We start from the raw sequence: 13,889 nt of genomic DNA, 5'->3' as shown, positions 1-13,889 counted from the left end.
TGTGTGTGGACGGGGGAGTATGTGTGTGTGTGTGTGTGTGTGTTATAGTTTACTGAAGGTAAGAGTCTCAGGCCCAGAGTTCAAGCTCCACAACTGACAAAAAAAAAAAAAGGAACTCACTGAAAGGTGTTCAATAATAGTAAGATAATAAGAAGGAGTAGTGATTGTAGGCAAGGGGGTCAATCTGATTAAAATACTGTAAATACAGATGTAAAATATCATGATGAAATCCCTTTGAACAATTAGCATAATTTTTTTTAAAAAAATGAAAGACAAAGCCAGGCACCACTGGCTCACAATGTTAATCCTAGTTATTCAGAAGGCTGAGATCTGAGGATCATAGTTCAAAGACAGCCTGGGCAGCCATAAAACTCTTATCTTCAATTAACCACTAAAAAGCCAGAAGTGGAGCTGTGGCTCAAGTAGTAGAATTAACTAGCCTTGAACACAAAAGTGCAAGGACAGCACCTAGACCCTGAGTTCAAGCTCCAAGACTGGCACAAAACACACACACACACACACACACACACACACACACACGAATGACAGGAATGTAAAATATAAAATAAGTTCTGCTGGAGTATGGACCTACTAGGAGAAGGGAAGCTGAACAGAGAAGGAGAAGGAGTGTAAAAATGGTACAAATATTTTAGGTACATATGTGAAAATGGAACAATTACACTCATTGAAATTGGCTTGGAGACCGGGCACTGGTGGCCTACACCTGTAATCCTAGCTACTCAGGAGGCTGAGATCTGAGGATCGCAGTTCAAAGCCAGCCTGGGCAGGAATGACCATGAGACTCATATCTCCAATAAACCACTAGAAAACAGGAAGTGGTGCTGTGGCTCAAGTGGTAGAGCACTAGACTTGAGCTGAAAAGCTGAGGGACAGTGCCTAGACCCAGAGTTCAAGGCCCATGACCAACAAAAAAAAAAAAGAAAGAGAGAAAGAAAGAAATTGGCTTGGAAAGGAGGGAGGATATATAAGGGAGAGTGACTAATCAATGTACATATATGGACATATCAAAATGAAACTCCCTTGGTACACTGAATTAATGGTAATAGAAATAAGGAGAAAAAAATAAAAAGAAATTCTAATGAAACTAGATGTTCTACAGAACAAAATGCTAATTTTGTTGTTAATCATTTGCTCAATTTATTTTCCAAAAACTTGTAGAAATATTCTTAACTTTAGCAATAGAGTATAAATAAAAACTGTTTCATGTTAACACTATTTTTTTTTTTTTTTTGCCGGTCATGGGGCCTGAACTCTGGGCCTGGGCGCTGTCCCTCAGCTCTTCAGCTCAAGGCTAGTGCTCTACCACTGGAGCCACAGCACCACTTCCGGCTTTTTCTGTTTATGTGGTGCTGAGGAATCAAACCCAGGGCCTCATGCTTGCAAGACATGCACTCTACCGCTGAGCTATCTTCCCAGCCCCTCATGTTAACACTATTATGAACAATACTACCAACAGGCTATCAGATATCTGAATTAAATAAATTAAAAATAAATTTTAAATTTTTTTTTACCATATTTCTGCTAAAACAGGAGCCGGTAGACCTGATTGCAAGAAAAAAGTACGTGCTTGATCACCTGAAGATAACAAAAACAAAAAACAAACTACACATTAGTAAATAAAATTACTCCAGTGTCTCTGAATAATAATAGGCTTATTATAATTTTATAATTTTAATTCTAATTAGAGTATAAATATACATATAAAATTATTTATGGTACTTCAATAAGATTTATATGTTTTAGGGCAATATAAATCATAATTGAAGTTATATATCAATGATTAAAGATTAGACTATTCATCTTAGATCTTTCACCACTAGGAGTCTTACTTGATAATATTCCATTAATAAAACTCATAGTTAAAAACACTAGACACACTCCTTACAATAAGTTCAAAATGGCCTAGTGCCAGTGACTCACACCTGTAATCCTAGCTACTCAAGAGTCCAAGACCAGGAGGATCACAGTTTGAAACCAACAAGGGCAGAAAAGTCTTTAAGACTCCATCTCCACTTACAAAATGCCAGATTAGAGGCATGGCTCAACAGGCAGAGAGTAAGAGTTCTAGCCAAAGTATGAGCACAAAACAAATAAACAAACAAAAAACACCAAATGTGAGGACACACAGTCCTCCACTAGTTTCTTCACACTGCATCCTGCTGTGTCTGTCAAGAATTTAAAACCCTAATTCCTCTCTTCTTTACTTTTCAGAAGTGGACTTTGTAAGTGAATAAATAAGGTAATATTGTCCAGTGAAATGAAGAATAAATTTGCTTTACTGCTTGCTACAAAATAGTAGGCTCTTTAAGATCAGTGTTTCTCTCCTATAACACACCTAGAGCATGTAGTATCTTTCCTGGCACTATACATCATCCTTGAAATGCTGAGGCAACAAAAGGTATCAACAGGAACATGTCTATGCTTGTGCTGCTAGATATGCTATTAATAAGGCAGTTCTTATAGCAAGAATACAAATAATATTAAACTATAATGGTTAAGAGGACAGATTTAAAAGTCATGATGAGGGCTGGGAAGTTGGCTCAGTGATAGAGTGCTTGTCTTGCATGCCTGAGGCCCTGGGTTCGATTCCTCAGCACCACGTAAGTTCTAATTCAAAGGTTGTGGGTTCGAGTCCCACCCAAAAAAATAAAAAAGTCATGATGAAAGTTATCAACATTAATCATCTTTATAACCTTGAGCAAGTTTCATAACATCTCTAAGCCTCGATTTTACTATCTGTAAATCTAGACAGCAATAGTAGCTACCTTATAGGGCACATTGTGAAGCCAAGTGAGATAATGCTAGCATAGCATCTGGCATACAGTACAAATTCAAATAACAATATAGTTACTATTATTGTGACTATATATAAAGCACTAAGATGCTTTGCACCAAAATAAAAGTTTCATTTCTAGAAAAAAAAATTGGAAGATACACTCAAATTAATTCTTTTTTTGGCTCTAGTGGTCTTTCTGCAAAACAAAAGCTAGCATTGACAATCAATGCTTGGTATAACCTCAAAAGAGATACATAAAAAGAGATCCCAAGGAAAAATTTGAGATAGTTTTCTAGGAATTGAATCTGCTTTAAGAAATAAATAAAAAACTTATAGTATTAAATGTAAAACTAGCTAATAACCAGAAACTTTTGACTGTAACAGTATTCAAGATCTGAACTCTAAAACAACAAATTTAGTTCTAAAAAAGTAGTTTTTAAATTCTAGAATTTTGTTTGATAGCTAGTTTTATTGTATAATAGTACAAATCTGATTACAATTAAGACTAACGCATGAAAAGATCATTAATTCACAGACAAAATATAACTAATTATAAACACAAACCTGTTATGAAACCTCCTGAAGGCTTGAGATTATCAAACTGTTTGTCATGCTTAGTGCGTTCTTCAGAGGTAATAGCCCACATGTTTGGCCCTCCTAAAACAAAAAACAAAGTAATTACAGCATCTACATGAACCTGCTCAAAATAGTATGTGCATGATAGGTTCAATTCTCAAATGCAAATATGAATCATAAGTGTGCATTTAGTGATTGTAGTTAATGTCTGAGTGGCACAAAAAAGTAGACCTCTATGAAGTATATACAGCACAGCGCTACAACTTTTCTTTCATTCACTCATTTAACACCTACTGTATAATAACTATATACCACTCACTGGAAGTTATATAAATACTGGCAAATAAAAAGATGAATAAAGTATTATTCTCACCCTCATGCAATTCACACCTAGAAAACAACTACCACCACTTACAAAGTATGAATATGAAAGAATGATAAACAGAAAGATAAGTAAGCTATGCTAATCCTATTAGAGAATTAGGAATGACTACAGGAAGATTAAAACTGTGGTGAGCCTTGAATGGTAGCTTGAATTTTGCCACACAAAAGGGTGGTGTAAGAGCACTCCATTCACACAGAAAATTCATGGTATAAGAAGTCAAGGAAGGAACAGATGTTCTAGGTGCACTGATGAACTGTTAGCGAGCTGCCATGTGAGCATGAGGAAATGAAAAGATATGGGTAGGCTGGAATTAACCAGAAATGGTAAATATATTTCCCAGTGCTGGGGATCAAATCTTGGGTTTGTACATACTCGGAAAACTATCAACCACGGAGCTTCCTTCTCCAGCTCTCCATTTCAAAGCCTCATTTTTCAAGGTCTCAGGTACACATATGTCACTTTTCCCAGGAGGTCCTCACACCTCTGGATCATAGTAATTGCTTCCCCTGCCAGACTCTCAAGAGACTCCTTAATGCTTGTTCAGAGAGCACTTAAGAAGGTGTTGTCACTGTTTTCTATACATCTGCTCTACCAGACTATGAGCCCTAAAGGACAGGAGCTTTGTGTGTTTGCCTTTGCCTTTTTATGCTTAGAATGAGATGACTTCATCAGCACAGGGCAAACACTTAAAAGAGATGGCTGAACAGATGTCTGGATTAAAAAAAGAAATGGGGGAGGGGGAAAAGAAGAAAGATAGGATGAAGACTTGAGGAAATATGATGATCCCTTATGCTTTTTTATTGTCTATTGTTCACAGTTACACTATCTCTTTGAAGTCTTTTTGAAATTATTTTTTATTTTTAATGTGCTGGTACTGAGGCTTGAACTCAGGGCCTAGGAATTGTCCTTTAGCTTTTTTGTTCAAGACTGGTTCTCTACCACTTGAGCCACACCTTCACATCTGGTTTCTTGACGGTAAATTTGAGATAGTCTCATAGACTTTCCTGTTCAGACTGGCTTCAAGTCTCAGCCTCCTGAGTAGCTAGGATTACAGGCATGAGTGTATCAGTGCCTGGCTTCTGAGGTCTTTGTAAAGTTATATACATTCAACATGGCAAATAACCATCTACACTTCACTTTTCTTCCTTCTCTACTTACTCAATTACAGTCAACAAGGAATCAAACATGTTAAGGTAAATAAACTACCGTATTTGCTGCCTACACTACAGAAAAGTCTACCTTACAAAGACAATTTTCCAGAAGTATTTACCACTGATAAATACTGACATCCTATAATTTTAAATGCTAAGCTAGATTTATCTAATTTTTCTTATCCCTAAAGACTGGATTTTTTAAAATCTATAAACATTCTCTCTTAAAGAGAACCTTTTTTTTTTTTTTTTCCAGTCCTGCGGCTTGAACTCTGGGCTTGGGCACTGTCCCTGGGCTTCTTTTTGCTCAAGTCTAGCACTCCACCACTTGAGCCACTGTACTATTTCTGGCTTTTTCTGTGATTAATTGGAGATAAGAATCTCATGGACTTTCTTGCCTAGGCTGGTTTCAAACTGTGATCCTCAAATCTCAGACTTCTGAGTAGCTAGAATTACATGCGTGAGCCACATATGTAGTAAAACATATGTAGTAAAACTCTACTTGATTTATCACATTATTAAAAAATAAACTTGTCAGAACCCCTGTGACTAAGCAAGTAGTATAGTTATATAATTGAATTAGAACTTTATGCTTTGAAAAAATGTTGATCTTTTAAAATAGGAAAAAAATGACAAACCAAAGGATGACAAAGATGAGAGTAGCTGGGTGCTGGTGGCTCTCACCTGTGATCCTAGTTACTCAGGAGGCTAAGATCTAAGGATTCTGATTCAAAGGTGGCTGGGCAGGAAAGTTGGTGAAGACTTTTTTCTTTTCTTTTTTTTTTTTGCTGGGCCTGGGCCTTGAACTCATAGCTGGGCTCTGTAAATGAGCCTCTCTGTACTCAAGGCTGGCGCTCTAGTGCTTGAAAGTGCCACTTCGAAGATTCTTATCTTCAATTAAGTACCAGAAAACTAGAAGTGGTGCTATAGTTCAAAGTGATAGAGTGTTAGCCTTGAGCAAAAGAGCTCAGAGACAGTGCCAAGACCCTTAGTTCACACCCCATGACCAGCTAAAAAAACCGATGAAAATAGCTCACTTTTACTGAGGTCTGAATCTGGCAGGTACTTTATATGACCTAACACATTTAACTCTTACCACAACTCTATAAATTAAGGCACTAAAACTGTCCCAGATTTATGGATAAAAAAAAAAAACTAAGACCAGGCTGGGAAGGTGGCTCAGTGGTAGAGCGCTTGCCTTGCATGCATGAGGCCTTGGGTTCTATTCCCCAGCACCACATAAGCAAAAAGAAAAAAGCTGGAAATGGTGCTGTGGCTCAAGTGGTAGAGTGCTAGCCTTGAGCTGAAGAGCTGAGGGACAGCACCCAGGCCCAGAGTTCAGGCTCCATGACGGGACCCCCCCCAAAAAAAAACTAAGACCAATGGTGGTAAAGTTACTCATCCAAGGTCATATGAGCAATAAGTGGCAGGGCTGAGGTTAGAACCTGGGTCACCTGACTCCACACTAACCCTGTGTTCTATATAAATTTCCCAATATATATGGATAAAATGTCATGTTTTTCTATACTTTAGCTAATAGTTCTGTACGTTAGGAATATTATCTAACTCCAAAGGGCTGTTGTAGGGATCGCATGTAATATGTAATATATAAAAATTAAAATAATATGCAATGTCATCTTTTATCTATTAGACTGGCAAAATAACAATAGATAACACTTAATCAATTTTACCATTTTTCAGGAAACTTTATATATATAGATTCAATTAAGTCATCCAAGAATCTTATGAGGGGCTGGGAATGTGGCGTAGTGGTAGAGGGGCTTGCCTAGAATGCACGAAACCCTGAGTTCAATTCCTCAGTAACACATAAACAGAAAAGGCCAGAAGTGGTGGTATGGTTCAAGTGGTAGAGCATTAGCCTTGAGCTGAAGAACTCAGGGACAGCACCCAGGCCCCAGAGGTCAAGCCCCAGGACACACCAAAAAAAAAAAAGAATCTTATGAAACAATTATTATTGTTCAGAGGAGAAAAGAAAGGTAGAGACATGAAATAATTGCCTACGGTGGCAAGTATTGTTAAAATCTACTTAGGCTTAAGTAACTCTTAAATTATCTGCTTTGATGATAATTAAAAAGAAACAGACCAACAAATACATTGTTGATTTTCAATAATGCCAAAAAAAATTCAATAAAGAAATGATAGTCTTTTCAACCAACAGCGCTAAAAGAACTAGACACCATACAGAAAAGAAAGAGAACCTTGATGTTGTACCTTACACAAAAAAATAACTCTAAATGGACCATAAAACTAAGTGCAATAGCTAAACTATGAAAAAAGTTTTTCTTTTTTCTTCCTGTAGCTTTATAGTACTGGGGTTTAATGTCAGGGCCTCAAGCTAGCTAGTCAGACACTCTGAGAGTGAGCCATACTTCCAGTGCTTTTTCTTTTCTTTTTTTCTTTTTAATACTTGTTTAAAAATCATTTGCATTCATATCTGGCCAGGTACTGGCAGCTCATGCCCGTAATCCTAGCTACTCAGGAGGCTGAGATTTGAGGACAGCAGTTGAAAGCTAGCCTAAGAAACAAAGTCTGTGAGATTCTTATTCTCCAAATAACCACCAGAAAACCAGAGTGGAGCTGTGGCTTAAAGTGGCAGAATGTGAGTCTTGAACAAAAAAGCTCAAAAACAGTGCCCAGGCCCAGAGTTCCAACCTCATGATCAGGGAAAAAAAATTCATATAGATTCATATCTAAAACAATCTTACGATCAATTGAAAACCACTCATTTCATTTGTTGATATCTGTTTATATTTCCAGTATATTGCTTGTTTGCAGGAATTAAAAAAAATTTACTGCAAAGGAAGAGATGACATTGTCTAAGAAGCTTTGCACTCATTAGTTGACTTTGTATAATTCCTTAATAACATTAAAAATAAGAAAATAATTTTTAAAAAAGTAAATTATTGACCAAGTGCTAGTTTTTTGTAAAATGCATAGCCTTACCTGGACTCAATTCTTTTTTTTTGCCAGTCCTGGGGCTTGAACTCAGGGTGTGGGCACTGCCCCTGAACTTCTTTTACTCAAGGTTAGCATTCTACCACTTGAGCTACAGTGCCATTTCTGGCTTTTTCTGTTTATGTGGTACTGAGGAATTGAACCCAGGGCTTCATGCATGCTAGGCAAGCACTCTACCACTAAGCCACATTCCCAGCCTCCAATTATTTTTTAAAATACATTTTAATTATTTTTAGTTGTATAAAGAAGTTACAATTGAACATGTCAGTCTATAAGTATAATGAATCTTGATTAATATCACTCCTTCCATCATTCTCCCCACTCCCCTCCCACTTGAGCACAGCTCTACTTCCTTCAGTTCTTTTTTGAGAGAGGGTGTAGCTTCCTGCCTAAGTGCATGCTTGGGCCACAATATGCTGATTTTAAGCTTTTTTTTAATCAGTAAAAAAGCTGAGGGAGAAAGTGAAACCCCAGTACTGGCACTAATGAAAACTGTTCTGTTTTTGGTCGGTCATGGGGCTTGACCTCTGGGCCTGAGCACTGTCCTTCAGCTCTTCAGCTCAAGGCAAGCACTCTACCACTTGAGCTACAGCGCCACTTCCGGTTTTCTGGTGGTTTATTGGAGATAGGAGTCTTATGGTCTTTCCTGCCCGGGCTGACTTTGAACCGAGATCCTCAGATCTCAGCCTCCTGAATAGCTAGGATTACAGGCGTGAGCTACCAGCACCCGGCGAAAACTGTTCTCTGATGTTACCATTTTTAACTTAAATGTTAAAAAATTAATGACATTATTTCCTATTTCCCATATTTACTGACAATTAGCTAATGAAATATACACAAAATTTAAAACTCTGTATTTATACTTCTTCAGTGATTTAAAAATGTATTATCTCAACTCTATGTGATATACAGTGTGACTTCAGACATATTAAGAGTAGTTAGTATGTATCTGAGGAAAGAATTATAAGTAGAATTGGAAAAAAAGGCTTTTAAAACTTTTTATTATCTAAATTACCTCAACATTTTCTTTTAAAATATTTCAGTTTAAACAAGTATATAAGCAGACATGCCTAGTTCTCTTTAAAGAGAAAAGTTCGTCTTCTATGTGTACTATTAAGTGAATCTGCATTGGCTTTGTCGGTTTGCAACTGTCCTATGCTACCTACCAACATCTTTAATATTCACCTAATAGTACTCTGCCTTTTAGGTTATATTCATAAAACATAACATATCTTTAGGTTATTTTTACTTTCCAATGCCAAATACATATTTCAGATGATACTGCATAGCCTGCTTACATTGAGATGTGGGATTCACTGCATAATATTTTAACAATAGATATATATGCAGTGTTCTGAAATACATTCTCAGTATTTTCAACAAGAATACTTTAAATTTGCATTCATAAGGTTAAGGAAAAGTATCTATAAAACCATTTTGAGGGGCTGGGAAGGTGGCTCAATGGTAGAGCGCTTGCCTTGCATGCCTGAGACCCTGGGTTTGATTCTTCAGCATCACATAAGCAAAAAGAAAAAAAGCCGGAAGTGGCGCTGTGGCTCAAGTGGTAGAGCACTAGCTTTGAGCTGAAGAGCTGAGGGACAGTGCCCAGGCCCAGAGTTCAGGCCCCACGACCCCCCCCAAAAAAAAACATTTTGAATCTCTGTCATAAGAAAAAATAAGGTGGGTGGGATAGGGGGTGTAGCTGAGGAGGTGGGAAGGGATGGTAGGGGAAAAACAAAGGAGGAGGCAACAACGCTGGATAAGAAATGTACTCATTACCTTGCTCATGTAACTGTAAACCCTCTGTACAGTATTTTCACAATAAAAAACTTAATTAAAAAAAAGAAAAAAGATATCTTTCTTTCCTATCTTTCTTATCCTGCCACAAGTACAAAGTTGCTTACCATTCATAGCTGTGGGAAACTGAGCCATCATCATGGTCCTGAATTTTCCTTGCTAGCTCTCAGCCATCTGTAACATAAAAATATGGTGTTATTAAAAACAGAACAAGGGCATATGACAGCTTAGCTTAGTGGCCTTAGCTAAGGAGTAAAAATGTCAGTCCCTTTCAACAACTCACATTTCCAACAGAAAACAATGCAGAGCTTCTGCTGCACAGGCAAAATTTACTTTTGGGGAAAGGGAGGAGACTTTGTTCAATAATCGTGCTTGCCTTAAACCCCTAATTAAAAGAAACAATCACATATTTCACAGCAAATAACAGAGTAAAGAAACTCTTGGCCCAAACTCACATTCTTATAGAAATCAACTTAGGAGAAAGGAAGTGTTGTTATATGTAGGTAAAAATTTATCTGAAAACTGGGTGCTTGTGTTTCATGTCTGTAATTATAGCTCCTCAGGGGGCTATATCTGAAGGACTAAAGTTCAAAGCCATACTGGGCAGAAAAAACTACAAGATTCCATGTCCATTTAGCCAGCAAAGGGCCATGCTGGAGGCATGCTCTGCTATGAGCAAGAAAGCCTTAAAGAATTTACTTGAAAAAAATCAACAGTACAAATTAAGTTCATAAAAATCCATAATGCTCATTTTTAGAAAATCCCCAAACAAGAAACATTTATCTAAAATAAACACAGTACAACTGTTTAAACTTTCCAAACTTAAAAAACAAAACAAAACAAACAGGAGCTGGGAAGGTGGCTTAGTGGTAGAGTGCTTGCCCTGCATGCTTGAGATCCTGGGTTTGATTCCTCAGCACAACATAAGAGAAGAAGCCAGAAGTGGCAAGTGGCGCTGTGGCTCAAGTGGTAGAGTGCTAGCCTTGCGCTGAAGCGCTGAGGAACAGTCCCCAGGCCCAGAGGTCAGGCCCCATAACCAACAAAAACAAACAACAACAACAACAAAAAACTGTCTAAAAGAGGCCTGGGAACTCAATGGTAAAGCACATTCCTGGTAGGCATGAAGCCCTGGGTTTGACTTCCAGGAAAACACACACAGACACACACACAGACAGACACACACACAGAGAAAATGTTAAAATATATACATAATATGCTAAAAAGCACTATGATCTAGCACAGAAGAATTTTTGAAGATTAATAGTCTGTGTCCATATCCACTCCTGCTACTTTCGTAGTTGTGACAATGGAAAAGTTATCTAAACATTTCCAAGTCTCAGATTCCTCCCCATAAAAGTATTTTGCGGTACTATTTTTTATTTTATTTTATTTTTGGGTCCGGTCATGGGGCCTAAACTCTGGGCCTGGGCGCTGTTCCTCAGCTCTTCAGCTCAAGGCTAGCGCTCTACCCCTTGAGCCATAGCGCCACTTCCGGCTTTTTTCTTTTTGCTTATGTGGTGCTGAGGAATTGAACCCAGGGCCTCGAGCATGCAAGGCAAACACTCTACCACTGAGCCACCTTCCCAGTCCCTACTATTTTTTAAAGTATTAATCATAATCCAGTGTATTACCTGACATCATATGTATTAAAAAGCTTGCATAATCTAGGAATCGCAAGAGCAGCATTTTTTTTTGAAACCTGAATTCATTACTTGACTGTGAATAAACTCAAAATTCAGCTGGGCAGTGACTTGTAATTCTAGCTATTCAAGAGGCAGATCTGAGAATAGGGTACCAAAGCCCACCAAAGCAGGGAACGCCACGAAACTCTTAACTCCAATTAAGAACCAAAAAAGCCGTAATTGGAGCTGTGGCTCAGGTAGTAGAGCATTAGCCTTGAACAAAAAAGCTCAGGAACAGTGCCCTAGCCCTGAATTCAAGCCCCAGTAAGAGCACACAAAAGAAATTCAAAATTTAATATTTGTTCCAAAAGAAATCTCTTCAGTCAAGGAGAGTAGAAGCCTCACAAATTTATACTAATATCTTATTAATCAAAACCATGGATCATAATATTGCAGTTTATATTAAAAGACCATTCAACATCTCATCTATTTTTCCAAATCCTTTAAATAATAGTTTACAAACACAGACACACAGGGATATGATGACAACATTGTTGTAGAAGTTGTCACCAGAACTAGTCAACTAGCTGCCAGGGAGTGTTAGTACTGTTATCAGAGAATTCAGTGTCCTCAAGAATCTAATCCTGTTTTTTTGTTTTGTTTTGTTTTTGTTTTTTTGTTGGTGTAGGGCTTGAACTCTGGGCTTAGAAATATGACTGTATTTCATGTTTATTTAGCAACAGAAAATTGGTAAATTCATTTATTTATAAGAGGACAGCTCCTTCCTCATATTATATCATTTGTTGTTACATATTATTTATTTCGAATTACAGCATTATTTCATTTTATACCATTTTTTTCATGTTGCAACATTCTTCATCTATTACATTTTCTTTTGATAGTACTGGGGTTTGAGCTCAGGGCTGTGTGCTTGCTAGGAAGGTTCTCTACTGCTGAGCCACTCCTCCAGCCATTTTAACTAGTTATTTGCTATCCAAGCACGTGTGTGCTTTGATCTACTTCTTTTATAATTCTCATGGTTGCTGGGATGATGGGTACATCCCACAATGTTCAGCTTCCCTCTGCAGAAATGCAGTCTCAAGACTTTTGTCTTGGCTGACCTGGAACCATGATGCTCCCAATCTCAGCCTCCCACATAGTTTAGGATTATAGGCAGTCTGACTGTTTGGAGTTGAGGAGTTTTGTGAACTTTTCTCCCCAGACTGGCCTCAAGCCACAATCCTTCCATTCTTAGCTTTCCAACCAAGTAGGCTAGATTATAAGGGTGAGACACCATAGGCTTCATTTATTATATTTGACCACAAAACTGTGTGGTAAACAAAAGAAGCTAATTGTGATCACAATGGTTAATGGCATCAGACATCAAAGGTCTGATATACCCATCGTCGGACACTACCAATTTTATTCTTCTACCTTCCAACTTTCTGTATGTTCTCCAAGTAAACAACATTGTAAAGTATATAGTTAGGCACTGTTATATAGGAAGTTTTTGAGCCTTAGGGAAGAACTGTTTGAAAATACCTAGCCTATAATGACGATAATACACTGCTATTCAAAGACACTGATATGAACGTGATTTCAAAATTATTCACTTAATCTTAAATTTTTAAGAAACCCATTACTCTTTAACCAGGCATGGTGGCTCACATCTGCAATCCCATCTACTCAGGAAGCTGAGATCTAATAGATTTTGGTTTGAAGCAGCCTGAATTCTCTAGACGCCATCTCCAAAATATCAGCAAAAAAACAATTCTGGAGCTGTGACTCAAGTGATAGAGCATGAGCCAGATAAGCGAAGCAAAGCAAGCATGAAGCACTGAGTACAAACCCCAATACCATCAAAAAGAAAGAAAAAGAAACCCATAAATCTTCCAACTGTGCTCCCTGGAGTTCTGGAAATATCCAGGAGATAAAACAGGTGATGCAGAGAATGAATGCAGACTAAGAAGATATACCAATTATAATGAAGACAACTCCGCTTTTCTGTCTCATATACTGAAGTTTCGTCTTATAAGGTTCCTTTCTTTCTTTCTCTTTTTTTTTCTTTTCTTTCTTTCTTTTTGTTGGTCATGGAGCTTGAACTATGGGCATGGGTGTTGTCCCTGAGTTCTTTAGCTCAAGGCTAGTACTGTACTACTTTGGGCCACAGAACCACTTCCAGTTTTCTGGTGGTTAACTGGAGATAAAGTGTCATGGACTTTCCTGCCCAGGCTGGCTTTGAAACACAATCCTCAGCCTCCTGAATAACTAGGATTACAGGTATGAGCCACCAGAGCCCGGCTTCTTTTTATCCGATCATATTTTTAAATGAGTTAATCACCACTAGAGAAGTAACATTAACCAAGACAGAAGCTCTAAGAAAATATGGATGTGGATTTTAGACTTGTAAGATAAGCAAGAGAATGTTCAATTGTGAACATATCTAACCTGACAGCCTTACAAAGACATCCAGAGACAGTAAGAACTCCATTTGCATTACATACTCAGATTTGGTAGTCAACAGAGACTGGGAATAATTGTAATTATGCCAGTGAATGACATTATCCTAGGAAAAGAATGTACAT

At 37.7% G+C, this 13,889-nt stretch overlaps 1 protein-coding gene across 1 annotated transcript in view; it reads right to left on the bottom strand.

Annotated features, from left to right (window-relative positions):
• Window positions 1-9,856, bottom strand: part of Itsn2 (intersectin 2) — a 104,032-nt gene extending 94,176 nt beyond the window's left edge. The window contains exons 1-3 of the mRNA XM_013013541.1: window positions 9,790-9,856; window positions 3,362-3,454; window positions 1,533-1,596 (exon numbers count right to left, since the gene is read on the bottom strand). Coding sequence (XP_012868995.1) covers window positions 1,533-1,596; window positions 3,362-3,454; window positions 9,790-9,823 — 191 coding nt within the window. The 5' untranslated portion in view covers window positions 9,824-9,856. The remainder of the gene's footprint in view (window positions 1-1,532; window positions 1,597-3,361; window positions 3,455-9,789) is intronic.
• Between the last annotated feature and the right edge of the window lie 4,033 nt (window positions 9,857-13,889).

Source organism: Dipodomys ordii, unplaced genomic scaffold (genome assembly GCF_000151885.1).
Source record: "Dipodomys ordii isolate 6190 unplaced genomic scaffold, Dord_2.0 Scaffold20, whole genome shotgun sequence".
Taxonomy (NCBI): Eukaryota; Metazoa; Chordata; class Mammalia; order Rodentia; family Heteromyidae; genus Dipodomys; species Dipodomys ordii.
The sequence above is the reverse complement of the archived record's forward strand: the minus strand, read 5'-3'. Positions and strand labels throughout refer to the sequence as shown.